Genomic DNA, 27,782 nt, shown 5'->3' on the forward strand with positions numbered 1-27,782 from the left:
GCCCCAAGAATCTTATCAGTGGGTGTACAGCTTCGGCCAGGTAATTAATTAGAGACTATCCCCACTTCCTTGATAATCAAACTTATGCAATTTCCTGTTCAGGCAGTGGCCACCTAGTAGTAGATTAATTATTAGGGTCTATTTCAAGTGACAAATTAGCAGGGGGAATCTTAACCTTGTATCTCGAGTACAGGTGGCTATACTTCAACAATCGTATCATCTAGCAAGTGAAGTCCATATAAGGGGATGGCCGGACAAACTTGGTCCAGAGTAAGATAGAAGGGGGTATATCTTTAGGTTAGAACACACAGCCTTGGGGGAGCCCACCAGATGGACAGTTCTGATACGAGACACAACGTGAAGTACTAGTATGAGTATATGAACTCTACATGTTGATGAGATGTTGCTTTTGTGCATGTAACATTATTATTATTCAACATGTAATAAACATGGCTATTACCAACAAGTACATGTGTTTACACCTGTGTTACACTTTTTCTTACCAATAACTCCTTACCCCACCAAGAATGTCCCCATTCCCTATTCTCCCTATTCCTGACATTTGAAGAAATTAATCGAGATTTTTTTAAAAATATTCGATGGAAAAATATAATTAGTAGAGAAATAGTGAAATGCTTCATTTTACCATGTCATGTGTTTGAAAGAATTATTCGGTGTAACTTACGAAAGTTTGGTGAAAATGTCAATAAGTAAGAAAATCGTGAAATGCTTTACTTGACTATGGCAATATGGTAAAGTGAGGACCCCCTCCCCACCATCATTTTCCTTGCCTTGTATTTTTTTTGTTTTATGTGTGGAGGAACAGAATTAAACAAAGTCCTAAAAATTGTGGTGAAGCATCAATTGAAAACATTATAAAGCTGCTTCACTTTACTATGAGGCAATAGATTCATTCCACTATACGGTTGACTTTATCAATGGCTTCACTTTACTATACCTATACTATATATTACTATTTTTTTAATCATCGAGCTAAGCACCAGTTGTATGTCAACGTATGCGTCACCAGCAAAACGAAACTAATGTTTCCTACCTTTCGGAATACCTCTTTGTGCTGCCTGTATGCTGCGTCCCGAAAGACTAGTAAACAAAAACGTTCGACAGGCATGTGATCGCGTTCAGTCAAGTAAAAATCAAATGACAACCAGGATGTGGTCCGGAGCAGTTCTTGTTATTTTTTCTGTTACTGTGACATTTGCCATTCCTCCTGATTATCAATTACCAAAATTGAAAAAAGATGGTAAACAGTGGGCTTTGCTTGTGGCTGGGTCCAATGGCTGGGGCAACTACAGGCATCAGGTAATCTTGTGGAAAAACTGAGACGTAATTATATGTCATAGATCTTAAATATATCTATGGTTTATTCAGCTGTTTACGTTGGTTCATTAATTGAATATCTTCAGGTTACCAAGCTTAGATTGTGAAATTAGTTTAAGGTGTATTTTTTTAGAAATGCTATTTAACAATTTAGGAGAGCCTCACCTGAAACTTTATATAGATAATTGTACAAGATACTAGCTGCTTGAATAAATGATTATAATGTTTCTGAACATTTGATTTACACAAAGTTGTAAATGTGTGACATTTTTGTGTATCTTGATATTTTCAACAATAAGCTTGCCTCATTGCTTCTTCCTTTACTTTATTTATCCACCAAGAAGTCCGTGTTAGATTTTTAAAAATTCGTCCTCATTTATAATCTATTCCTGTTCAACGGGATGAGGAATGAGCCCATTCCCTATCACTTTGAGTCAAAGTTTTTATAGTGTTTTGTTTGGTTGGTTGCAGAAATATAATATGTGCAATATAGATGATGCATGTGCATTACAAATACCCGGAAGGGTTCTGACTATCTGCATTTTAAGATAAAATTTTGGATAGATAAAACCCTTCAGACCAGGTTACAACGTGGTCTGTAAATGACAATTTTTCTTACTCTTTGTGTGCGGTTATACATGTGCTATTGCTATTCTTTCTAATCCTAAGTTTATAGGTAAAGTATACTAAAATCTCTGACAATTAATTGCCACTGTTTTCTGATCATCATTATTTATTAATTACTATTGTTTTCTGATCATCATTATTTATTAATTACCATTGTTTTCTGATCATCATTATTTATTAATTACCATTGTTTTCTGATCATCATTATTTATTAATTACCATTGTTTTCTGATCATCATTATTTATTAATTACCATTGTTTTCTGATCATCATTCTTTATTAATTAGCACTGTTTTCTGATCATCATTATTTATTAATTACCACTGTTTTCTGATCATCATTATTTATTAATTACCACTGTTTTCTGATCATCATTATTTATTAATTACCACTGTTTTCTGATCATCATTATTTATTAATTACCACTGTTTTCTGATCATCATTATTTATTAATTACCATTGTTTTCTGAATAACCTGTGATCTGCAAGAAGGAAAACTTTTAGTGTTAAAATAATTTTGTTTAGACCTCAAAATTTTATTTTGTTGAAGAATGCCTATCTTAATGTAGGTTATGTAGCTTTGACCATGGCCAGAGTTTCCTCTACTGCAAAATTATTCTGACTTTTGATCAACTTTTTATATGGTTCTAGAATCCACCACTGGTCAGTGAAATATCAAAATTGTTGCCACTGACTTAACGATAATATCAAGAGAAAAATCAAAACTCAAAATATGTCATTCTATTCTATCTCAACAAATGCTCCCAATTTTGTTTAATTCATATTTGAAAATACACACTAACCACTGGTTAACTTTAACCAGCCTTTAAACAACTGGGGCCAGACCAATATGTAAAGTCAACATCACAATATCTCTAATGAGATTTTCTTCTAGCTCCTACACAAGGGATCCAGTTCATTTATGCATGGAAATGTCTAACATTTGATGAAGGAGCCGAAGGAAACTTAGACAAAACATTTACTAGGTGACATATACAGTAATACCCTTTCTGCGTTTCATATGGCTACTGATTACATACATTTTACCCATACTCTCACGATTTTGATAGGTTGTTATGGCTATTTATTTAGAAGTACTGGAAGGATACTTCTGAAACATGATGTGTAGGGGTCTCTTGGTTCCTAATTGTGCCTATGCAATTTAAGACTGATCAGGAAAACAAAATGGCTGATAGGAGGCCATCTTGGATATTGACAGTTGAAGTTTGTGATCACTATTTCCCCGAGATGTACTAAATGGATCTTTCTTTATTTTTATATGTCAAGGTTCTCCTTGGTCCATTTTCAACTTTCATATATTTAAGAGCAAAAACAGAGGAAGAAATACACATCAAGATAAAAAATGCTTCGCAACAAGAGCTGTCTGGGATCTCTTTTATAATTTTATTTTAGAAAGTTGGACAAGAGTTTGGTGGACATGGGTTTAATTCTAGTCCATGTCCTCATTTCTTTATATGTTCTTGTTACATATAGTAAATTATATATTCATAAGATAACAAACTTTATTCCTAGATTAGATTTAAATGTTCTGGATTATTTAGAGACCAGCATAGCCTCTTAATCTGGCATCTTTTAACAGAGAGCTCTTTTTAGAGGGCTCAGTCAGTGGGGCCGATTATGGGCCATATTCCCAATGGGATTTATTTCATAATACGGCTAAATTCCCTTGATATATAGTTTACACCTTAAAATGTCCATCCTAATTTGAGATTAAAAAAGAATCTCTTTTGAGTTGAATGAGTTGAAAGAATGCCCTGAAATAAGACCATGATTCTAGAGTTAACAATAATCCTTGTGATAGGACAAATACATCATAACATGTAAGGTACTTGAATACTTATCTTTATTAGCAATATACACTTGGTGGTTTTCGGGGCCTGGTACTATGCGAAACAATGGACTTGACCTTTGGTATATAAAATGAACTTACAGGACATATGTTAATTCTGTGACCAGGTGTTGACTTAACAAAATTAAATCTATTTGATAATGTATAGATAAGTAGTTAAGTGGTTGAGTTAAGATGTCGTTGTGTGATATATAATACTATCCTGTCCCATACTGTGCCAGGTCCTGTGATGGGATCCCTTCACAAGACCATGACTATTACACTGCTTATCTTATCAATATGTTTATTACCTTATTTAACCAAGATTGGTCAGGTTTGAAATTTGTTAGCTTTACAATGAAAATTTACTAACTGTATGATTTTATACATGAGAATGCGTTTCAAAGTACAGGTATTTTTAACTCATTTTCTGAAGATCAGTTTTAAATAAACAAAATATGTAGATTTTTAGTGATGAATTATATCAAAACCTTATTAAGACAGGTGAATATTTACTTGAAACCAACCAATGTTGTTTAAGCTGTCGGTGCATGGGTAATTGCCACATGAGTCCTTTTGATGGCCAAGCCCTCCTCTCACATGATGTTTCAGGAAACAAGTTAGTAAATCCTAATGATTAACTAAACAATGAGGGCGTGATATTTAGAATTTAGGTTTTTTTTGTCATAGTTACATTAAAGGGTGCATTTTTCAAAGAAATCAATGAAACCTAATATAAATATTTTCTTAATTAATCCTATTTTCAAGCTGTCATTTTTTTCGTAATCTTGCCAGTAGTGACAGATAGAACCTCAGCAATTGTCACAGTCAACTTTCTTGCATGGGTTACCAAAATAAAAGGCAAATATATTTTTGAACTTTTAAATGTAGATTGTAAAATTGTTTCGGCAAGTAGTGCAAACAGAATTAAACCTTACTTAAAAAAACTTATTAGCAAGTCACAAAAAGGCTTTGTAAAGGATAGATACATAGGGAAATGTACTAGATTTATTTTAGATATAATCGAAAAAACACATGAAAATAATATACCGGGATTACTTGTATTACTAGACTTTGAAAAGGCTTTCGATTCCTTAGAATGGACATTTATTCAAAAGCATTAGAATTTCAAGGATTTGGGCCTAATTTAAGAAGATGGATAAAAACGTTCTATAATAACTGTTCAAGCTGTATTTCTAATAATGGACATATTTCACAATTCTTTGATATCGAAAGAGGAGTTAGACAAAGGGACCCTTTGTCTCTGTATATTTTTATCTTATCTATAGAATTGCTTTGTTCATCCCTTAAATTTAATTCAAACATAACAGGTATAAACATAGAAAACTCTGACTATATGTTGAGCCAATACGCAAACGATTCAACGTTATGTCTAGACGATGATGAAACTTCATTAGAAAATGCCTTGAACACTCTTGATCTTTTTTCTGATTGTTCTGGTTTAAGAACAAACATGGACAAAACTCAAATAATATGGATTGGTGTTAAACAGGGTTGTGGTGAGCAATACTTACAGGAGCGAGGTCTACATTGGAATCATAATGGAAAGTTCAAACTACTAGGCATATGGTATGACCTCACAAGAGCAGATATCACTGAACATAATTTTGAAGAAAAAATTAGAGCAGCTAAAAAACTATTAAATGACTGGTCCTTCAGAAATTTGAGCTATTTGGGTAAAATTACAGTAATAAAAACATTAGTACTACCAATATTTCCACGTTTATTTTCTACACTTCCAGATCCACCAGAGACATTTTTCAAAAACCTTCAAAAGATTCTTTTCAACTCTTTGTGGTCTTGGAAAAAGGACAAAATTAAAAGAAATATATTGATAAACACATATGAAAATAGAGGATTAGGAATGCCACATGTAAAATCATATTGCCGAGCTCAAAAAATATCATGGATAAGGAAATTGTTGGATCCAGAAAATTATTCAAATTGGAAAATATTAATATCAAGTAAGGTAGAAATAATGGGGGGGGGGGGGAGGGGGGGGGCAGAGATAAACTCTGGAACTTGAATAGAGAAGGACTACAGAAAATTTCTATAAAATTTAACACATTTTGGTGCAATGTAATTCAAATTTGGGCTTCTTTGAAACGTTCACCTCCCACAACCCCCAAATGGTCTATTATCCCAGCCATTATGGCTAAATGAAAAAATACAAATAAGCATGTCATATATTATAAGTGGATAGAGCATGATGTGTTTTTCATAAATGATTTAATAAATGAAAATGGAGAATTCCTATCTTTTGAAGACTTTAAGCAGAAGCACAATATAAATACTGATGTGGTTACTTATCAAGGGCTACACTCAGCTATTCCGAGGAGTTGGAAAAAAAATTTCATCCATGATGATGAAAAAATTACTAACACTGAATGCAAATTAGTTTCTCTTTTTAAGTCAAATGAAAAAGTTGTGAAAATGTTTCTTTTTATCATGGATCATCAGGAATTTCCAGTTAAAATTTTAGAAAAATGGAATGAAAAATTAGAAACTTCATTTAATAGAGAAGACTGAAAGTCTATATACAAGGCACCGTTTTTACTAACTGACGATACAAATTTACAAACCTTTCAATTTAAGATACTTCATAGAATTTTATACACAAATTCTAGACTTCTGATCATGAAAATCATGGAAAGTGGGCTTTGTACTTTTTGTTTGGCTAATAGAGAAACACTTGAACATCTTTTCTGGGAATGCCCCTTTTCTCGCTTCCTATGGGAATCCTTAAAAAATGGCTTTGAGTCTAATCTAAATGTAGTATTTCATATGACTTGTCCTTTTGTCCTTTTAGGCTGTAATAATGATCCTCAATTTGATGATATAAATATTTGCATTCTACTGGTAAAAAAATATATTCATACATGCAAATGCAAAAATACTATTCCATCTATTGATGGAGTCAAATCGATGTTATCATATTATAAGCAGATTGACATTCAGAGTGCATTTTTTTATACCCAGACAAATGCAGACCATATCAGAGAAAAATGGAGATCTATCACCACAGCACTGGATCTAGATCATTAGATTTATATAAGAAATGAATTAAAAAAAATATATATATATCATGTTTGACGAGTATATTAATAACTTGTACATATGTAAGAGTTGACATCAATCATGAATATATATAAATATTCGCGTATAGTGCGCACTCGCGTATAGTGCGCAGGTACTTTTTGGAGATCAGATTAAAAAAAAAAAAATTTACAGAAAAATTAATTGACTGGTCACTGCGACGAAACATTTGATGTGGTCTGATCCATTGCTAATTAGGAAACCACAATGAGCGTGACCCTAACACCTTAAGTAAACAAATTTACCCAGGTGACCTAACAAGCATGAAAGGCTTGGCTGATGGTATAATTAACGGTTAATGACAGTTACCACGTTGAGTATGAGGAGACTGATGACACCCGGCTTGGGCTGAACGCGTACTATTGGTCAGAAAACAATGTTGTTTTAACTGATTATTTTCAATCCTACCTTGTCCCCATAAAAGCAGGTGGTTTGTTCAGTATAAGTATGATCTTTCATGGTATCTGTACCCACCGCGGTATCCGAAGGTATTTTATGATAGATTGTTTACACCGACTTCGACATGGGGAAACTGCGAACGCCATTTGACTACGCCGAGAGACTGGAGTTTCGTGCCGGCGGTCGCCATTTCGACATTCCAGAGTGAAATATCAAGGCACGGTACTTGTGCTATTGTAATGTTTTATGTGAACTTGGAAAAATAAAATAATAATAATAATAAAAAAAAACATTCCTGCATGGGTTACCAAAATAAAAGGCAAACATATTTTTAAACATGCAAAGATTAACCATAAATATCCAGACAGAGGCCAAAGTTATTACAAAGATTTGAAGTAGATGATATCAGACTCGACTCTTTTATAATGATAAAATAAATTTGAAACCTCGGAAAAAAACAAAAAACACAAATAGAGAACAATTTGAGCAGTATGTTTACCTTATTTACTACCTTTATTAGCTCACCTGACCCAAAGGACCCCTGAGCATAAGCCATGGCACAGCATCCGATGTCACTTCTAGTCAGGAATGACTGACCAGGTTTTGATCAAATGTGGTCAGAAACACCCTTTGGTTAAGGGAACCAAGTTTGTCTAAGTATTGGTTCTTGGCCCCATATTTTTAAACATGCAAAGATTAACCATAAATATCCAGACAGAGGCCAAAGTTATTACAAAGATTTGAAGTAGATGATATCAGACTCGACTCTTTTATAATGATAAAATAAATTTGAAACCTCGGAAAAAAAACAAAAAACACAAATAGAGAACAATTTGAGCAGTATGTTTACCTTATTTACTACCTTTATTAGCTCACCTGACCCAAAGGACCCCTGAGCATAAGCCATGGCACAGCATCCGATGTCACTTCTAGTCAGGAATGACTGACCAGGTTTTGATCAAATGTGGTCAGAAACACCCTTTGGTTAAGGGAACCAAGTTTGTCTAAGTATTGGTTCTTGGCCCCCAGAGGCCATGGGGCAGGGCCCAAAAGGTAACATTTCGCAATTTCTTTAAAATCCTACTCCTCCTATAGGAATAAACGGATATTGCCCAAATTTGGCCCGAAGTATTTGTGGGTGAAGTGGACTGTATGAACAGTGCATCCCAGCCCCTGGTTGGTCTGAAGCAGTTTTTATGAACAGTGAGTTCTGTTTGAGCACAGTGCCGTGATGCACAGTGGAAATTATATCAGCATTTTTTGTCATATTTGAAATGCTTTGTTAAATGGCTAAATAGCAAATTTAGCCAGAAAAGCAGTGCAGGGCCCTTGGGTGTCTTGTGTTTTGGAAGGCTATAATTTTTTTTTTATTTTAGGCAGACGTTTGTCATGCCTACCATATAGTACGTAGCCATGGGATACCTGAGGAACAGATCATCGTAATGATGTATGATGACATAGCCTATAATGCAGAGTAAGTACCTTCTGATAGACATGTATACAGTGATAACATTTACAGAACAAGTGTGTTAACACGAGTCTTATCTGGTTAATTAACACACTTCAAATTAATTAGGGTGTAACAATTAGTAACCTGATAGAAGTAATTATGATAATGTACAAGTTGAGGATACAGGTCACATTACCAGCCTGGGCTTGTGGGATGTTAGTTACGTAGTAGAGTGTCCAGCTAGAGACTGAATGATCGCTAGTTTAAATCTCAGAGGAGGAGGCAGGTGTTCAGCATTTCTCCTTCCTATTACAATAATATAATATGAATGTTGAGATAACACTGGTTAAAGTGACAGGATAATTTAATACACACTATACAATTAAATCCAACACTCTGAAATTAGTCATGAAAGTAATATTATTTTGTCTGTGGTAATAGTGTTCTTTTATCTCTAAGTTTCTAAATTAGGATTTGATGTCATATTCCCATGAAATATACAACAGCTAGATTAAGTTGTTTTCAAAATGAAAATGTTCTACTCATGAAATATGGCCCATGAATTCTAGTAGATATGTAATGACTAGTTATTCTATTTTACCAATGGAATATTTACAGGCAAGTTATTCTTTTTTCACCAATGGGATATCTAATGGCAAGTTATTTTGTTTTCACCAATAGAATATTTAATGGCCAATTATTATATTTCCACCACTGGGATATTTAATGGTAAGATACTCTATTTTCACAATTGGATATTTAATGGCAGGCTATTGTATTTTCACAATTGGATATTTAATGGCAGGATATCCTATTTTCACAATTGGATATTGGAAAATCACTTCAGATTCAAAGATGAAGTTAATAGTGGTATATGTAAATTTATCTCATGTGCAAAAATTTCTTTGTTTAGAAATCCCTACCCAGGGGAGATAATCAACCAACCAGGAGGTGAGAATGTTTACAAGGGAGTGACCATAGACTACAAAGGAAAGGTCAGACAAAAAATCAAACTATTTATCTAAAATTGTTTGAGTGATTAGTGTGCTTACAGTGAATTGTTATTAGAATAGTCAGAGCCTAAAATAGAAACATTGATTGTGTTTTCAGAAGTTTGATATTCAAAGAAATATGTGTACTAAATGAGTGATCGGATTTTACATCATTAACTTATACATGAATATTATAAGATTAATTACTGATGATTTTCAAATCATAAGTTTCCATTACTGAATATACATGATACTAGAATATCATTTATTATCAATGTTTTCATTTGATTAAATTTTGTTTTAATTGCGAAAATTCTGAATGTAAATCATAAGCAAACCAAAATCATTTTACAGTAGAATCTTGATATCATAATTTTTATTTATTATTTTTATCTTCGTTTGTTGGATTTTCTAAGTTGTTACAGTTTCCTTCTCAAAAGTATTACTTAATAGTGCAGCATAATGTAACATCGTCAGATTCTGTGGAGAAACACACAGCAATTTTCACCTTTCAAAATCTTTTACTCAAATTCAAACAAGAATAAAGGTATTTTTCTTTGACACCTATCAATGTGATGAATAAGTCTTCACTCTCTTAATTTTGAAGGATGTCAATCCAAAGACATTTCTAGATGTACTACAAGGAAAAGAAGAAAATGTGAAGGGCGTTGGCAGTGGAAAAGTTATAAAAAGGTAGGACTGCTGTCCGTAAATAAGATTCAAATTTGTGTTACCATAGCAGACATTTTATGTGTGTTCCAAATCATGTAACAAAATATATTCAAAAGCTGTGATTTAATTACAAAAGATTCCTATCTAATGTTGATTTCTTTCACAGCTGACATAAGTTAAATAATATTTTTACACATACAATAGTTTCACCTTTAGATTTCTTTTAAGAACAGACTGAAATATTTTCATTGTCTACCGTTTTTACTCTAACGATTTACATGCTTTTGAGGAATGTTGAAGAATTATTACATGAAATAACAGGTGATTGAATATCACTTTTATTGGTGATAATTTGTTCAGGTTTTCTGTATTTATCATATCATAGAGATGTACATCCTACCCTGTTCCAGTTGAAAGACTTTTCAGATCTCACTGCTGAAAGATGTTCCCTGTTTATGGGTGTATATTTGGTTTCAAACATATCAGTGTGAATGTTTATTAAAAATTTCTAAAGTTAATGTCAGTCAGAGAGTCTGTCACCCTTGAGGCTTGAATCTGTGGTCAGGTTATTAGTAGCCTGGAAGCTAACATTGTATCAACTGATGAACTGTAAAGGTCATTTAGTCTGACCTTTGGTAAGATATGAGAGAAAAGAAGTCATTCATATGTAGATATATTCCAGAAAAGGAAGATTGTAGAATTTGTGTCACAATCTTGGTAAAGGGAGAGAGAATAAGGAAGATTGTAGAATTTGTGTCACAATCTTGGTTAAAGGAGAGAGAGAATAAGGAAGATTGTAGAATTTGTGTCACAATCTTGGTAAAGGGAGATAGAGAATAAGGAAGATTGTAGAATTTGTGTCACAATCTTGGTAAAAGCAGAGAGAGAATAAGGAAGATTGTAGAATTTAGAGAGAGAATAAGGAAGATTGTAGAATTTGTGTCACAATCTTGGTTAAAGGAGAGAGAGAATAAGAGATATTGAACATGTACTAAACTATCAGGCAAATTTATTTTGTTTTCTGCTCTATTACATGTTCTAGTTTTCCACTGGTATAAGTGCATAAACATTTATCAATTACAGCAGGTGTCTATAGTCAACATTTATCAATCAAGCAGGTGTCTATAGTCAACATTTATCAATTACAGCAGATATCTATAGTCAACTTTTATCAATTACAGTAGGTGTCTATAATCAACATTTATCAATTACAGCAGGTGTCTATAGTCAACATTTATCAATTACAGCAGGTGTCTATAGTCAATATTTATCTATTATAGCAGGTGTCTATAGTCAACATTTATCGATTACAGCAGGTGTCTATAGTCAACATTTATCTATTACAGCAGGTGTCTATAGTCAACATTTATTGATTACAGCAGGTGTCTATAGTCAACATTTATCGATTACAGCAGGTGTCTATAGTCAACATTTATCTATTACAGCAGGTGTCTATAGTCAACATTTATTGATTACAGCAGGTGTCTATAGTCAATATTTATCTATTATAGCAGGTGTCTATAGTCAACATTTATTAATTACAGCAGGTGTCTATAGTCAACATTTATTAATTACAGCAGGTGTCTATAGTCAATATTTATCTATTATAGCAGGTGTCTGTAGTCAACATTTATTAATTACAGCAGGTGTCTATAGTCAATATTTATCTATTATAGCAGGTGTCTATAGTCAACATTTATCTATTATAGCAGGTGTCTGTAGTCAACATTTATCGATTACAGCAGGTGTCTATAATCAATATTTATCTATTATAGCAGGTGTCTGTAGTCAACATTTATTGATTACAGCAGGTGTCTATAGTCAACATTTATTGATTACAGCAGGTGTCTATAGTCAACATTTATTAATTACAGCAGGTGTCTGTAGTCAACATTTATCAATTACAGCAGGTGTCTATAGTCAACATTTATCTATTATAGCAGGTGTCTATAGTCAACATTTATTGATTACAGCAGGTGTCTATAGTCAACATTTATCTATTATAGCAGGTGTCTATAGTCAACATTTATCGATTACAGCAGGTGTCTATAGTCAACATTTATTGATTACAGCAGGTGTCTATAGTCAACATTTATCTATTATAGCAGGTGTCTATAGTCAACATTTATTGATTACAGCAGGTGTCTATAGTCAACATTTATCTATTATAGCAGGTGTCTATAGTCAACATTTATCGATTACAGCAGGTGTCTATAGTCAACATTTATTGATTACAGCAGGTGTCTATAGTCAACATTTATCAATTACAGCAGGTGTCTATAGTCAACATTTATTAATTACAGCAGGTGTCTATAGTCAATATTTATCTATTATAGCAGGTGTCTATAGTCAACATTTATCAATTACAGCAGGTGTCTATAGTCAACATTTATTAATTACAGCAGGTGTCTATAGTCAACATTTATTGATTACAGCAGGTGTCTATAGTCAACATTTATTGATTACAGCAGGTGTCTATAGTCAACATTTATTAATTACAGCAGGTGTCTGTAGTCAACATTTATCAATTACAGCAGGTGTCTATAGTCAACATTTATCTATTATAGCAGGTGTCTATAGTCAACATTTATTGATTACAGCAGGTGTCTATAGTCAACATTTATCTATTATAGCAGGTGTCTATAGTCAACATTTATCGATTACAGCAGGTGTCTATAGTCAACATTTATTGATTACAGCAGGTGTCTATAGTCAACATTTATCTATTATAGCAGGTGTCTATAGTCAACATTTATTGATTACAGCAGGTGTCTATAGTCAACATTTATCTATTATAGCAGGTGTCTATAGTCAACATTTATCGATTACAGCAGGTGTCTATAGTCAACATTTATTGATTACAGCAGGTGTCTATAGTCAACATTTATCAATTACAGCAGGTGTCTATAGTCAACATTTATTAATTACAGCAGGTGTCTATAGTCAATATTTATCTATTATAGCAGGTGTCTATAGTCAACATTTATCAATTACAGCAGGTGTCTATAGTCAACATTTATTAATTACAGCAGGTGTCTATAGTCAATATTTATCTATTATAGCAGGTGTCTATAGTCAACATTTATCAATTACAGCAGGTGTCTATAGTCAACATTTATTAATTACAGCAGGTGTCTATAGTCAACATTTATCAATTACAGCAGGTGTCTATAGTCAACATTTATTAATTACAGCAGGTGTCTATAGTCAACATTTATTAATTACAGCAGGTGTCTGTAGTCAACATTTATCAATTACAGCAGGTGTCTATAGTCAACATTTATCGATTACAGCAGGTGTCTATAGTCAACATTTATCGATTACAGCAGGTGTCTATAGTCAACATTTATCAATTACAGCAGGTGTCTATAGTCAACATTTATCAATGACAGCAGGTGTCTATAATCAACATTTATCGATTACAGCAGGTGTCTTTGATCATAGTTTATCAGTTATAGTTGAAGTGTACTTTTCTTTTGCTTTGTAGTAACTCTGAAGATAATGTTTTTGTCAACTTTGTGGACCATGGAGCACCAGGTCTCATTGCCTTCCCAGATCAGTTTGTAAGTATCCTTTTAAGGGCTTTCAGAAATTCATGCTGATTGTCTTGTCAATTTATCCTTTGTATTACTTTTTTGATAATTTATTCAGAGATTATGGTTTTCTGTTGGTAGGGCTTATCACTATAATATATAATATATAGTTATTTGCTCATGAACTGTTTTTTAAAAAAATGAATCCCTTTTCCTTTAATGTTTGATGTTTCATTACAAATTCTCTAAATATCTGACCTTGATGTTTCATTATAATTTCTCTGTATATCTGACCTTAATGTTTCATTATAAATTCTCTAAATATCTTACCTTGTTTCAGCTTCATGCCATGGATTTAAATATTGCCTTGGACCGAATGCATGATAATAAACAGTTCCATCAGGTAAAAGCATATATTACTCACATGGATTTGATAATAAGCTCATCCTTTTCATCGCTAAAGTAAATGATTTTGATAATAAGCTCGTCTACGTTAAGGTAGACTGATTTGATAAAACATTGGCTCTTTTTCAATGCTAAAGTATATAGTTTGGCTCATTGTCTTTTTCATGCCTGAAGTTGTTTTAGGTCTTACCACAACAAAAGGGCAGAAGTCAGACATAAGTTCAACTTTTCCATTGTTGTCCTTACCCTATATCAAGAAGTTCCATTCAGATGTTTAATCGGAAAATATAAGAACTCAAGACAACAAATTTGGTGTACACAATGAAGTTAGGTTCTAGTGTGTACAACTCGAATCAGGACAAAAATGCACTGCATTAGCTCAGCCAGAGTTAGACTACGTAACCTCAGGTGAAGACCCAAGGTGTGTGGTTTGACACTTCTTACCCATGCTGAGAAACTGACTAATCTGTGCTGACTCGGTTGTGACCTCGGAGTGAAACACTTCGCTGTAATTGCTTTGGATGAGATACAATTGGTATCCTGTATATTGTTCAGTAAGGTAGTCACCGGCTACTACAAGGAGACCCCGCCTCAAAGTTACCCTAGCTGTTCAAGGGAAGATAAACCAAACATACAGGACAAAAATAGAAATTTAAATCTTTAAGGATGAAAAAAATTTTTCCATAAATTAATTTTCATAACTGGCAAGAATTTCTTCAAAAATATTTGAATCAACAAGATTTTTAATTGACATGATTTATAAACAATGTTATCACTATGAAATAAAAAAAAAAAAAAACTTCGGCAAGTTCTCATATTTCTGTATGGTGAGACTTCAGAAGTCAATTGTGTGAATTGTGATTTTGTTATGTTGACAGCTGTTGTTCTATCTGGAGACATGTGAGTCTGGATCCATGTTCAGCTCTTTAATCCAGAAGGACTACAACAGTAAGTATCTATACATCACAAATTAACAGAACCTTTTTCTCAATTTGTGGACTAGAAACACCTCAACCCAGAGTTTAAGTTAGAATTCATGTTCAAAACCACACAAGCCAGGAACATAGCATTCATTTATCTCTTTATAAGGGTCTCACTTCCAGATTTTTCATGACAATTTTTTCTCAACAATGAAAATAGATTTTGTAAGTACACTTTCATCAGCATTAAATATATGGGAATACTATTGAAGTGAAAAGGCGTTTTCTTAGAGATTTTCAAAGAAGCCTTTATAAGAATGCCATGGAAATACCTCAAACTGAACAGTTAAGTATTCTGGGATATGAGTGTTAAGGACATGATTTACAAACCCTCTGACAGGTTTTGTGATAAAACCTAAAACAAAAAGCAGTTTATTATTGATTTTGATGCTAAGGTCAAGGTCAATAGGCTATTTTAAGATTTTTTTTCTTATTCGTCCAGGGAAGCCATGTATGTTTGCATTATAAACAGACACATTTGTTTTGACTATCTAACAACTGATGTTTTTATTTACAGTTTTGGCCGTGACAGCTGCTAATTCGACACAATCATCATATGCTTGTTATTTCGACAAGAAGCGGCAGACATACTTAGGAGATTTATTTAGTGTAAACTGGATGCAGAATTCAGACAAGGTGAGTCTTCTGATATCTCCAAACAAGACTTTTATCTACTGAAACTGTGCTTAAATATTGAATTTACTTCATAAATGGCATTCACTTTGACTATACCGTCTAATTACCATATTACCAGTAACAATTATAAACACTGAATTGATTTACATGATTTATGATCAAAATGCAATTGTTGCAATGAAAGAGGAATTTCAATTAATATTTAGGAAGGTTGACAATTCTTCATTCTTAAATTTATCAAGTTTAGACTTCAGTCTGCTGTTAATGGCCCCCAATGGGCTGGTTGTAGATTCTCAGAAATGCAATAAACAACATGTATATCATATGTTTAAAGTAAATGTCTTGCTCCCAGCGTAATTTGAATTCTGAGACCATTGAGGAACAGTTTCAAATTGTTCGGAAGGAAACCAACCAGAGCCATGTGATGGAATATGGAGATTTGGTATGTTGTTTGGATAAACATTTTCTTGACTAATTCCAAATTGAGACTAATAAAAATTAATCAGTTTTCTGGCTGAATAATTGTTTGAAAAAGTGAACATTGTTTGAAACTTGAAATTTGAATAGGTCACACACATATACATTGTGTATTATTTCATAGTCTTGAAAGCATCTTCAAACATAAATGTTCTATGAAGATGTTCACCCCAATCTCATTTTTATGCTTTTTGCCTTTGAACAAGAGCGATTACTCATCACAAATCAGTTTTTGTAAATGATTAAATTCAATGATAGTGAGGGTACAGCTAACACACATCAGGTGTTATTTGGGTGTTAAAAATTTATCTGTGTGACCCTGACTGATGCTGCTGCTAAGTAAATTGGGACCATATTAGTTGAATTTTGCTCTCCTTAACTTATCTGAATGATTGAACTTTGGAAAGATGAGAGTAACAGTTGATGTAAGTAAAATATGAAAAAAAAATTAATGAAATCTTACTTTATTTCCAACATTGACACCTTCTAATTTTTAATATAATATAACATAATATCAAAAAGGGATTGAAAATCAAGTATGGAGCTCTCCTCAAAGATAATCTTTGTTTCTCATTTCTGTTTCATCATATATTAACTTATATTTCAGTAAAGTTCAATCTGTCGATGGATTAGGTCAATGTTTGCTGTAAAACTTAATTGATCAATGTAGAGTTAAGTTTCTTGTAACAAAAAATGTTTTTCAAAAGAGGTTGTTTGTAAAAATTTGGAGACTTTGATGGGGAATCAAGTCATGTGAAAATTAGTGAAGATGAATCCCTTTTTTGATTATTGAGAAAAATCAGTTTTTGTAAATATCTTTTTTCTTGTAACTTGTTTTTCACACAGGAAATGAACCTGTTGATGCTGTCAACCTTTTTGGGATATGAACAAGACAATCACATTGTTTTAGATGCTCCAAACCCAAATGTGAGTTTCTGTAATGAAATGTTTCAAATAGACAACCAGCATCACCAACCTCTAGGCATCTCATATTTGATGAAAGTCCTTCAGAGTGTTACAGGGTGTTTTAAAAATCAGTGGTGACTGGGTGTTTAAATTGGTTATCAAGGAAAAAGACCTAACCAATGCTACTGGTCTGTTATCTGTATGAATGTATGGCAGATTATGATCTGGGTTATGTTGGAACAGTATTTGACTGTATTTGATCCAAAAATTAATTTTAAAATTTTGAAATAATGATAAAAAAGGGAAGAAATATTAGGTGATTCTTGTGTTTTTCACAATTTAAACAGGTCATGATATGACAAAATCAGTTGGAACCTCTAGATGACTTGAAGAAAATTTTTAAGTTTTGAAATGGTTTCTCACCAGCTAGATATGCTTTATCCAGGAAAAACAAAAAAGCAACATGGGATGTAAAATATGTGCAACACTTCTGCTGGTTGTGTTATAAGAACTTCAATTCTATTGACTTCACCAATCTGAAGAAAATGTTTCAAACTATGCAACACATTTACAATATGTCTATGACATATATAAAATAATTACTTGACTTTGTAAATAACATGTCTGAAGATATAATACCATAGGCTTATTAAATAGGAGTTACATTGGATGTTATTAGATATCTTTTTTATAACTTGATGAAAGACAATTGTGTTTTTGATACAGACTATATGTCTTTACTTCATTATTTGGGTGAGTTTTTAGGATACAAACTTTTTTTCTTTATTGTATGTTTGAGTGAATTATGTGAATTTTTAGGATACAGACTACATGTTTATGCTGTTCATTTGAGTGAATGACAAGAGGTTTTAAGATAAAGATTTCATATTTTGTTATGGATTGGGATTAAAAGAAAAGAGATTTAAAACACAAATGATTTTGTTTTATAGCTGGATGCTGTTCCATCAGAGGATGTCAACATTACAATCCAAAGATATGTTTACCGCATGGCGAAAGCAGAAAATAATGAGCAAGAAATGGCAGAGAGTTTGGACAGGATAAATGCAATTATGAAGGTACTGATCCTAACTGTTGAAGAGATTAAAATGGTTTTGTTACAATTTATAAACATCTTTATTATCTAAAATTTCTGTATCCTGTATATCAGTATGACAGATTTTTGAGAAATTGTGCCAGCATTCCCAGTATAAAGACTCTCTTGGTTTCCATTAGATTCCCTGTCAGTTGTCGACCTTCGTGAATATAGATATAGGACTAAAAGTCAAGGTCATATGTGTCCTCTCAGGGAATTAACATGCTTTGTTTGATATCTGCCATTTCTTGTCAATAAGGGTTTAATATTGCCGTCAATATCCACATCTTCATTATCAATTTCATCTGTGATATCCTCTCTTTGAACAACAGGCATTTCTGTGTTATGTGTCATATTTCTGTACACTAATGTCAAGACATCTGGTACAAAAATGCCTGTAAATTGATGGTACTTTCATTATCTTTATTTGTTTTTCCTCCAGTAACTCACTGTGTAGCTATTCAAATCACCCTTCGTCCATGGTCGGTTGTCTGGCCTATTGTCCTTAAACAAAATTTGTTATCGCTATTTTTTTGCAAAGTACAGGATGAATCTTTTTCAAATTCCATGTGTAGGTTTCCCTTGGTCCTTAGTTGTGCCTATTTGATTTTGGTACCAATCAGAAAAAGAATATGGCCTAGAGGTGCAATCTTTGATTTTGACTTGTTTGTTATCACTGTTTCTTGAGAAAAACTGCATAGATCGTTCTCAAATGTTAAATGTAGGTTCCTCTTTGCCCCTAGTTGTGCCTGTTTCAGTTTGGGACTGATTAGAAAAAAACTAAATTGCTTCCAGGCGACCATTTTGGATTTACCTAGAGATTATCTTAGCTTTTTCTGCAAAGGACTGTTCAAATTTTTTATCATTCAGAGCAAAAAAACAGAGAAGAGAAAAGATCCAACTTTCAAAGAGCAAATAAAGATAGAACAATGTGGGCACCAAGATCCCTCTGTGATCTCTTGTTATTTGTTTTACAATGATATTCATTTGTGTCCCCTATTAATGATGATGTGATACTTTTATACACCTTACACATCCTAGAAAAGCAATTGAAAAGGAGAAAGGAAAGGTAAAAGAATGTAGTTGATTGGCTGAACTGAACTGTTGTAAGCAGCCAATGAGTATTCACCATTTCATCATGTGATGAACAAATATCGTAACTTTTTTTCTAATGTTTTATTTTCACTGTAAAAGTCCTGATTGCATAATCTTGCTGTATTCCACTGAACGATCTTAGGAACTGAGCTGCCTTAAAAATGGGCCCCACTTCAAAGTGGTAGGGGGGTTGAGTTCTCCATGTCTTCTACTGGGGGACATTTAGGAGTCTAAATGAGAGCTGTTGTCCCAATGCAACATCTGCCATAGGAACAACATTCTTTCCTCTCATCTCTTTCTGTTCTTTGTTGTCCACTCTTGGTGTCACTTTTCATCACCCCAGCTGTTGTAAGGAAGTTAGATCCTGTAAAATAGATAAATTTTGTTGTGTGATTTACACGGAAACACATGTGAAATGTAGAAGTACTGTAGTGATGATATTGTTACAGAAACGAGAGGAGACTGACATTACTATGAAACACATTGTGTCACTCGTGGCTGGTGATAACAACTTTCGGGAACAGGACCAAATGTTGATGGGTGAAAATAACCTTTACAGGCATGACTGTTATGTCACTGTTGTTGAGTACCTGAAGGACAAATGTGACCGTCTGGACCTTCCATCAGTGAGTAAAATATTTCATTTTTCACAGTTGATTAATAGGAGACATTATGACTTGTGCCCTGTCAGCTATCTAAAAATCTAGACATCCAATTCCCTGACAGTAAATATCTGTAGTTATAACCAACTACCCTAAAATAACTTGTTCCCAATAATGTTCACAAAAATATATGTAGCTTTTCTTAAATACTTCTCCGAAGTTTCAGTGGCTGTTTCAAATCACTGCATAGGAAAATCTACAACTATTTCCATTTAATTTACCCCACAGGAATATCACAACCTATTCCCAATTATTGCAATAAATTATCTTTTCCCAATTGATTTAACAGACATATCTGTATCTATTCTCAGTTACCACAAGTAAGTAAACATATTTATACTTAGGTAACCAAAATGTCTGTGCTATTCCAAATTACTGCACTCAAATATCTACAACTATCCCCAATTCATATACCTCATCTAAATGTCTGTAACTTGTACTGCACTGACTAACTAAACCAAAATAGCTGGCAGCTTTTCTTGAGTACCGAAATATTCAGGGCTGCTTTGAATCATCAAGCTATTTAGTGTTCATTTTTGAACTGACAGCAGACAAATGAGGACATGATGTGTTTGTACAGAATACTTTGTCTGTATCTTTATAATTTTTGGCTTTTTTATATACCTTAAATATACTTTTCCTATTTTGTAGAACCGATATTCCCTCAAACATCTTCGAATAATGGTAAACCTATGTGAGCGTCCCTACTCAACTGACGCCATCATCAGTGCCATAGACAAAGTTTGTCTGTGAGTCTGATACAGCCATGTTACCAGTGGAAGTCTCTCAGATGATGCCAAGTCTTCACAATTTATCACCAATTTTATGCTTAAAGGAAATCCAATTTATTGTTATGTAAATATACAGCATGCTTAAAGGAAATCTATTTTATTGTTATGTAAATATACAGCATGCTTAAAGGAAATCTATTTTATTGTTATGTAAATATACAGCATGCTTAAAGGAAATCTATTTTATTGTTATGTAAATATACAGCATGTATAGTATCTCATTAGTCTATTACCAGAATAGTCTGCTCTGTTGCAGATGTAGAAAAATTGTGATTGGTAAGAAAACTGAGATCTCATATATAATCAACAATTTTTTTAAATGTTTTGGACACAATCTTTCATAATTTCAATTTTTAGTGTGGAGTTTTGATTTATGTGTGTAGATATTGAAATCCCATCTATCTTGGCAATCTGACAACAGCAGTGGTAATTGTAAAACAGAATCTTTGTTAATTTAATGTTATGTTTCTTCCATTGTTTATTAGATATGGACAATCTAGCATGATGCCAATTTGTAATTAGATAAAAATAAACCTGAATCTGCAATGGATTAAAACCATATTGATGCAGATAACTTGTACTTTTTACAACATCTTAAGCAACCAGACTAACAAAAGTTGTTATCAGTAAGAATAGAGTACTACGTCATATATATCCTTTGTATAACACAATGATTTCATGGCTAAAGAACTCATGTTATGTCCAGTGGCCTATCAAACTTCAATCTTGATGCTACAATAGAATTACAACATTGAAATGACACTAGATATGAAAATTTTCAATGAATGGCACCTGTTTTGAGAGAGTGTTTTTGAAGTATCGTCCAAACTGTGAAGCAATGATAGCAGAATAGGTTATAGTATATAGATTTTATAATTCATGACAGTTTTTATCACATTTATCCAACTCTAGCTCCGTAATTACAAAAAGATACAAAAAGACAGCCAGCCACAATCCTATCTTTTTGTAATTTGAAAGATGAGTTAGATAAACTTTGATAAATCCTGTTGCTTGTGTTGTCTCTGTAAACTTTGATAAAAACTGTTGCTTGTGTTGTCTCTTTAAAACATAAAATAACTACACATATGACAGCTGTATATTTACATTGATAGTAATTTATATATATTATTTTTCTTTGTATTTTTACTTTATTGTTGTACATGAGTATTCATTTTATTAGCTTTTTGTTAATTGGTAAGTGAATTCCCCAATCTCTATCAGGATTGTAACTAAATGTCCAAACAATACAGACTTACATGATCTTATTGGCACCTTTTGTATGTATAGCTAATCTGTAGATCTTAGTTTCCTTCAAGAAATATTTTGATCTTTAAACCCATTTTCTTCTTCCCATTTTATTAATATTATTATTGATGGTTAACAGGCATTTTGCTGAATAAATTATCTTTCTACTTTTGTAATATAATCAAATATGTTGTTAATGCAAGTATGGATTAGGTCTCGATTTTAGCCTGAATGCAAACTCATCTCGTTTTAAACCATGTGATAAAGAGCTCACAACTTATTTGGTATTCAGTTAATTATCATACTGATCTTGTTTAAAATGGATTTTAAAAGTAAGCTAGTTAAACAGTGTATCCTTAAGAGTTTTTGTTTGAAGTTATATAAAATTCTGGAAAAATTCTTAATATATGATTATGTTCCTTGTGATGCCATAGTAGATGAAATTATATATTGTTAATGATGATATAATTTTGTCAACATGTCTAATATTTTCCATCTTTTGTATATATTGTCTCTCAAGGAATTTGAACATTTTTATGTAACACTGGAATTTGGATCTTAACAACTTTACGGTATATTTTATCATAAGATTTTGTGTGGCTTGTTCACAGTGTGAAAATAGATCAGAGAAAAGGCATGTCATCTGAATGGGTATTTTCTGGAATTAATTCATAAATGTCTTTTTCACCATTGACTAGTTTGAAATGTCATTTTTCTTACAGCTATAGTTTCAATAATTTTTTTTTATCTATCAGTTTATTCACTAAATACATGAATATGTTTTCCGTCAACTAGTGTTGTTAAATAAAAAAACTCTACCGGGTCATTAACCAGATTTCTATGATGCATTTAAACATTATGTAGTAATGTGGAATTATGTAAATTGCACTTCAATGAAAATAACATGGAGAAATCAAAGTAAGTAGTGTGAAAAGCTATGATATATTAAGATATCAAGGACTATGTCATCAAGCATGTAATAATGTATTTTGTGGTGTGCAATAATCTATGTTATTTTACAGATATTTTCCATACATTCCTTATTACAATGTGTACATGAACACTTTTGTCAAATTTCTACCAGAGTTGTCGTTCCTTACACTTAGTACTACAGAGTGTAGGCTCCGACATCAGATCGTTCAATCAAGGTTGATGTAAAACCAGAAGACTTATTGTCTGCAAATATATGCTGTATATATATATATATATATATGCCATATACTGAATATTTTGTGATAGCAGCAAAATGAATGTAGCAATCCCTTGTGTTTAAGAGGTTTTTCTGAAACCCACCAAATTATTTTTTTATTAAATTTGACATACAAAGAGTATTGTATTTGTTTATTTCATATCTTATGTCCACACGACATCAATATAGACCATGTACAATGTACATAGATGATGTATAGTGTAGTAAGTTATACAGAGATAAGAATCAGAATAAACAAACGACCCTTTAATGTTTATCAATAGAATAGATATAGGATCCATGAAGTAATAACGACAGCACCGACAAAGTAAATTGTTCCCGAAACAATTTTGCCAAGTTTTAGTAGCAGAAAACTGAGATTACTTTCCATATTAATTTATAATGAATTAAAACGGTTCACCTGAAATTTCATCACATAGGAAACTGAAAGCTTTATCGTTTATACAAAATGTATAAACATATATAGTTCAATTAGATGAGAACATTGGTTAGATGAGAACATTGTGTATCATTTAAATATGTAAACATAAAAGGCCAACAAGGCAAATAAACTTGATAATCGCCTGAAGATAGCCGAGAGACGGCTTGAAAACGTTAGCGATAATCAAGTTTATTTGCCTTGTTGGCCTTTCATGTTTACATATACATATATATATATATACTCTCCTGTAAAGGTATGAACCGAAAGGCCTCGGGAATAAGTCGTTAATTTTTTTTCGTTTTTTATAATTCTTCTGTCATACATATTATATATAAACTTCTGAAGAGCCTCAAGAGAGATTTAAAAGCCTCAAGACAGCTACTATCTGTATTTATTTTTTTCCTTACTCTATCTTGCGAAAAGATTTTTTTTATTGTTTTTAATACATATATGTATATATATACACACACACACGATATACCAATATATTTTAAGACGGCTTCACAAAATGTTTTGTTGTGCACGGCCATATTTAACCTTCTCAGTTAAGTAAAACTGCTCAAAATGTGTTCAGGTTTGTTTATTAAAATTCCTAATTGATTACACTTATAGTATGAACAATTAAAGACCAATGGGAATGATCCATTATGTATCTCTTTACAAAAGATGCTAACAAATTATAACTGTCAAAATCAAGATGGCTGTGTGTCAGTCAGGGACAATGTACAATTGTAAACTGAGGGAAACACCTATGAAAAAACTAGACAAGGACAGACGACCAAGGAGGAAGGGTGATCTGAACAGCCTATCTGCCTGATGATGCTATAACATATGGGCTGAAAATGTTAAACAACACATTATTAACAGAACATTTTATTTTCTCATAACATAAAAAATTAATCATCACAATAAAATATATTAATTTTATTATCACAATTCCTACCTGGAAATGAAAAATAGAGAAAATCACAAAACAAAAACAATAACAACAACCCCCTCCCCCCTCCAAAAAACCCTAATGAAATATGATGCAAAAATATCATTCACAAAAACATTATTCGTTTATTGTAATAAAATCAAATATGAATGTAAAACTTATCATGTAAAATATAACTCACAAATAATAATCAAACTCCCATTCACCCCACCAGTATCACCCTGCATGTAAAATATAACTCACAAATAATAATCAAACTCCCATTCACCCCACCAGTATCACCCTGCATGTAAAATATAACTCACAAATAATTACCAAACTCCCATTCACCCCACCAGTATCACCCTGCATGTAAAATATAACTCACAAATAATTACCAAACTCCCATTCACCCCACCAGTATCACCCTGCATGTAAAATATAACTCACAAATAATAACCAAACTCCCATTCACCCCACCAGTATCACCCTGCATGTAAAATATAACTCACAAATAATAACCAAACTCCCATTCACCCCACCAGTATCACCCTGCATGTAAAATATAACTCACAAATAATAATCAAACTCCCATTCACCCCACCAGTATCACCCTGCATGTAAAATATAACTCACAAATAATAACCAAACTCCCATTCACCCCACCAGTATCACCCTGCATGTAAAATATAACTCACAAATAATAACCAAACTCCCATTCACCCCACCAGTATCACCCTGCATTTAAGTCCCTCACCTTGTACAATATTTATATCCCAACTACCAAACAATGGTAATCTCTGTTGGAATCAAGTTAGCATATGCAATCTAATAAAAACAATCAAAATTCATCTTCGGACGTTTAAATTGACCTACTCTTGACACAGCCCATCACCGAGGTAAGAAGTTCCAGTGTCAGGTATTGAAGGTGATAGATCCCAAAATAACTAAATAACCAAGAGAGAAGCGAATCGAGACCTTGGCTAGCGAAGATCGCATTCTGCACGCATCTTTTCCCTAAAGGGGCGTTAATCTGAGCGTACACCGGCAAACAACACACCTCTCCCTGCTTCATAATCGATGATGTCCTTCTTGGTCGTCTATTTCCTGCAATTTCCTCATTCGCCTCAATCGCCGCCATGTTACATTCTCTTTTTGACACGATCGCTATACTGTGATATGCTCTCAAAACCACTGAGCTGGTTTAGATTTATTGAAAACATTGATTGATTTGACATCCGGTTGAAAGTCCAATGAGGATTCCTTTGTTTTGAAAACGAGTGTCATCAGACTTTCATGTTTATTGGTGACATCTCCGACGAGAATAGCACTTTGGACATGTGTTCCACACTCAACAAATGAGAAATAAGCACAGGTTTCCTTCGTCCGTCCAGTTACTACCCACCATTCCATATTTCCAAGTATTGTGTATCAGACGTATTGTTTCTGACGACGACGGCTTATCCTGCTGTCGTCTAGTAGACTCAAAAAGCATTTTCTCGAAAACACCAATACTAGCTTATAGCAGACCGAAATAGAAAGATCTGGTAGTTAGCGGTAAACTAGTTACAACCTCCCATGCTACTGCCACTGGCTGATTTAAGACAAGCAGAAGTATAGGTAAGGGGTACAAGTTTTGTTCGACATTCAAACCACTGGCCCCTTCAACTGGTAGAACTACCATATCCTCCAGCCAGTGACTTGTTCATCGGCATGATTACTTGTACCAAGTGTCACGTAGTATGTACTTTTACATTGTGTGAAATACCGTCTCTTTGACTGAGCTTAAGGGGCAATTTTCTTCGGCCCAGTAGGTAGAGCCATGTACTATGACTCTGGAGATAAAGGTTCAAATCCTGTTGGAGCACTCGTCAGAAATACTCGAAATCCCACGCCTTGTGGAACAGGGGGAAATACTCATATCTAGTCCCTGTCTGGTCTACTGTCTCAGCTCTTTCCTCTAAAGCGTGCCTTTGTTTTTGTTTCGTTAAATCTGGTAATTCTCTAGGTGTCTAGGAAATTCCTTGGTGAAAGCACTGCGTGAATTTCTGCTTTATCTTTGTCACTTTCTGCTATTTTCTCTATCGCCATGTAAAATTCCTGACCTTGTTGGCAATAGCTCTCATGCTTCTGAAGAACACTCCAGTGTAATAGTCGAGGGTTTTCATTGATGGTTTGTAGTAATAGTTTTGTACAGAAAGAACCAAAATACATGTATAAGAACGAAATTGTCACTACTCTGATTCGTTATGATAAGATAAAAACTACTAGGTTTGTTTCCTTTTCTATCCATCGTGTTTTATCCCTCGTATTGCTATAAATTGTTATTTCTTGAACATTCAATAATGTTCTCTCCTTTCTTTATTGTACTTTCAATTTTTATTCAAATAGTGGCACGGTTATACACCTGTATACTTGATATTCTTTTGAAATTATAGGACATTGAAATCTGCTAATGAAATATAGAGTAAATGCACCTCTCGACCAAGATTTGTATATTTTACGATCACTTAGAATTTCCCTCAGTCGCCTTCTAGGTTTCTGAAATAGGCTCATAGCATCGTTGACTACTCTCATTATCAGACATATGAAAAACACTAAATTTATTAAATTATGGGTTAGTGCATCAAAATTTTGATAATTTGGGTTTTGCTTAGTCTTTTGTACAAATTTTAAAGAAAATAATAAATATATGTTTCCTGTTTGTGTTTGACAGATCAATATCTTCCATTATAAGGGATTCAAACGATGGCTCCGGCACTCCATCACTAAGTGAATTATTATACCATTAATGGTTAACTTTAATTGAAATGCATCAAAAGATTAACATATTTCTTGGAAGTGTTATTTAGCAGGTGAAATACGAAACATCCTCAGAGCCAGTACAGACAACAGAAAGCGGATAGTGACATATGTTAGAATTGAATTCCTAAGTAATATAAACCTAGAAAATCTAGCCTTTATTTGT

At 33.1% G+C, this 27,782-nt stretch overlaps 1 protein-coding gene across 1 annotated transcript; it reads left to right on the forward strand.

The window, feature by feature from the left end:
• The first annotated feature begins 1,158 nt into the window (after window positions 1-1,158).
• Window positions 1,159-23,595, forward strand: LOC132549963 (legumain-like). Its single transcript, XM_060213949.1, has 13 exons — window positions 1,159-1,320; window positions 8,707-8,804; window positions 9,694-9,775; window positions 10,380-10,465; window positions 13,932-14,007; window positions 14,318-14,380; window positions 15,261-15,330; window positions 15,880-15,998; window positions 16,351-16,440; window positions 17,322-17,402; window positions 18,332-18,457; window positions 20,019-20,195; window positions 20,883-23,595. The coding sequence occupies exons 1-13, from the start codon at window positions 1,159-1,161 to the stop codon at window positions 20,982-20,984; spliced, it is 1,332 nt and encodes a 443-aa protein (XP_060069932.1). The 3' UTR covers window positions 20,985-23,595.
• The last annotated feature ends 4,187 nt before the right edge of the window (window positions 23,596-27,782 follow it).

Source organism: Ylistrum balloti, unplaced genomic scaffold, assembly GCF_031769215.1.
Source record: "Ylistrum balloti isolate Yb309-2 unplaced genomic scaffold, AGI_CSIRO_Ybal_v1 Utg370094, whole genome shotgun sequence".
Lineage (NCBI taxonomy): Eukaryota > Metazoa > Mollusca > Bivalvia > Pectinida > Pectinidae > Ylistrum > Ylistrum balloti.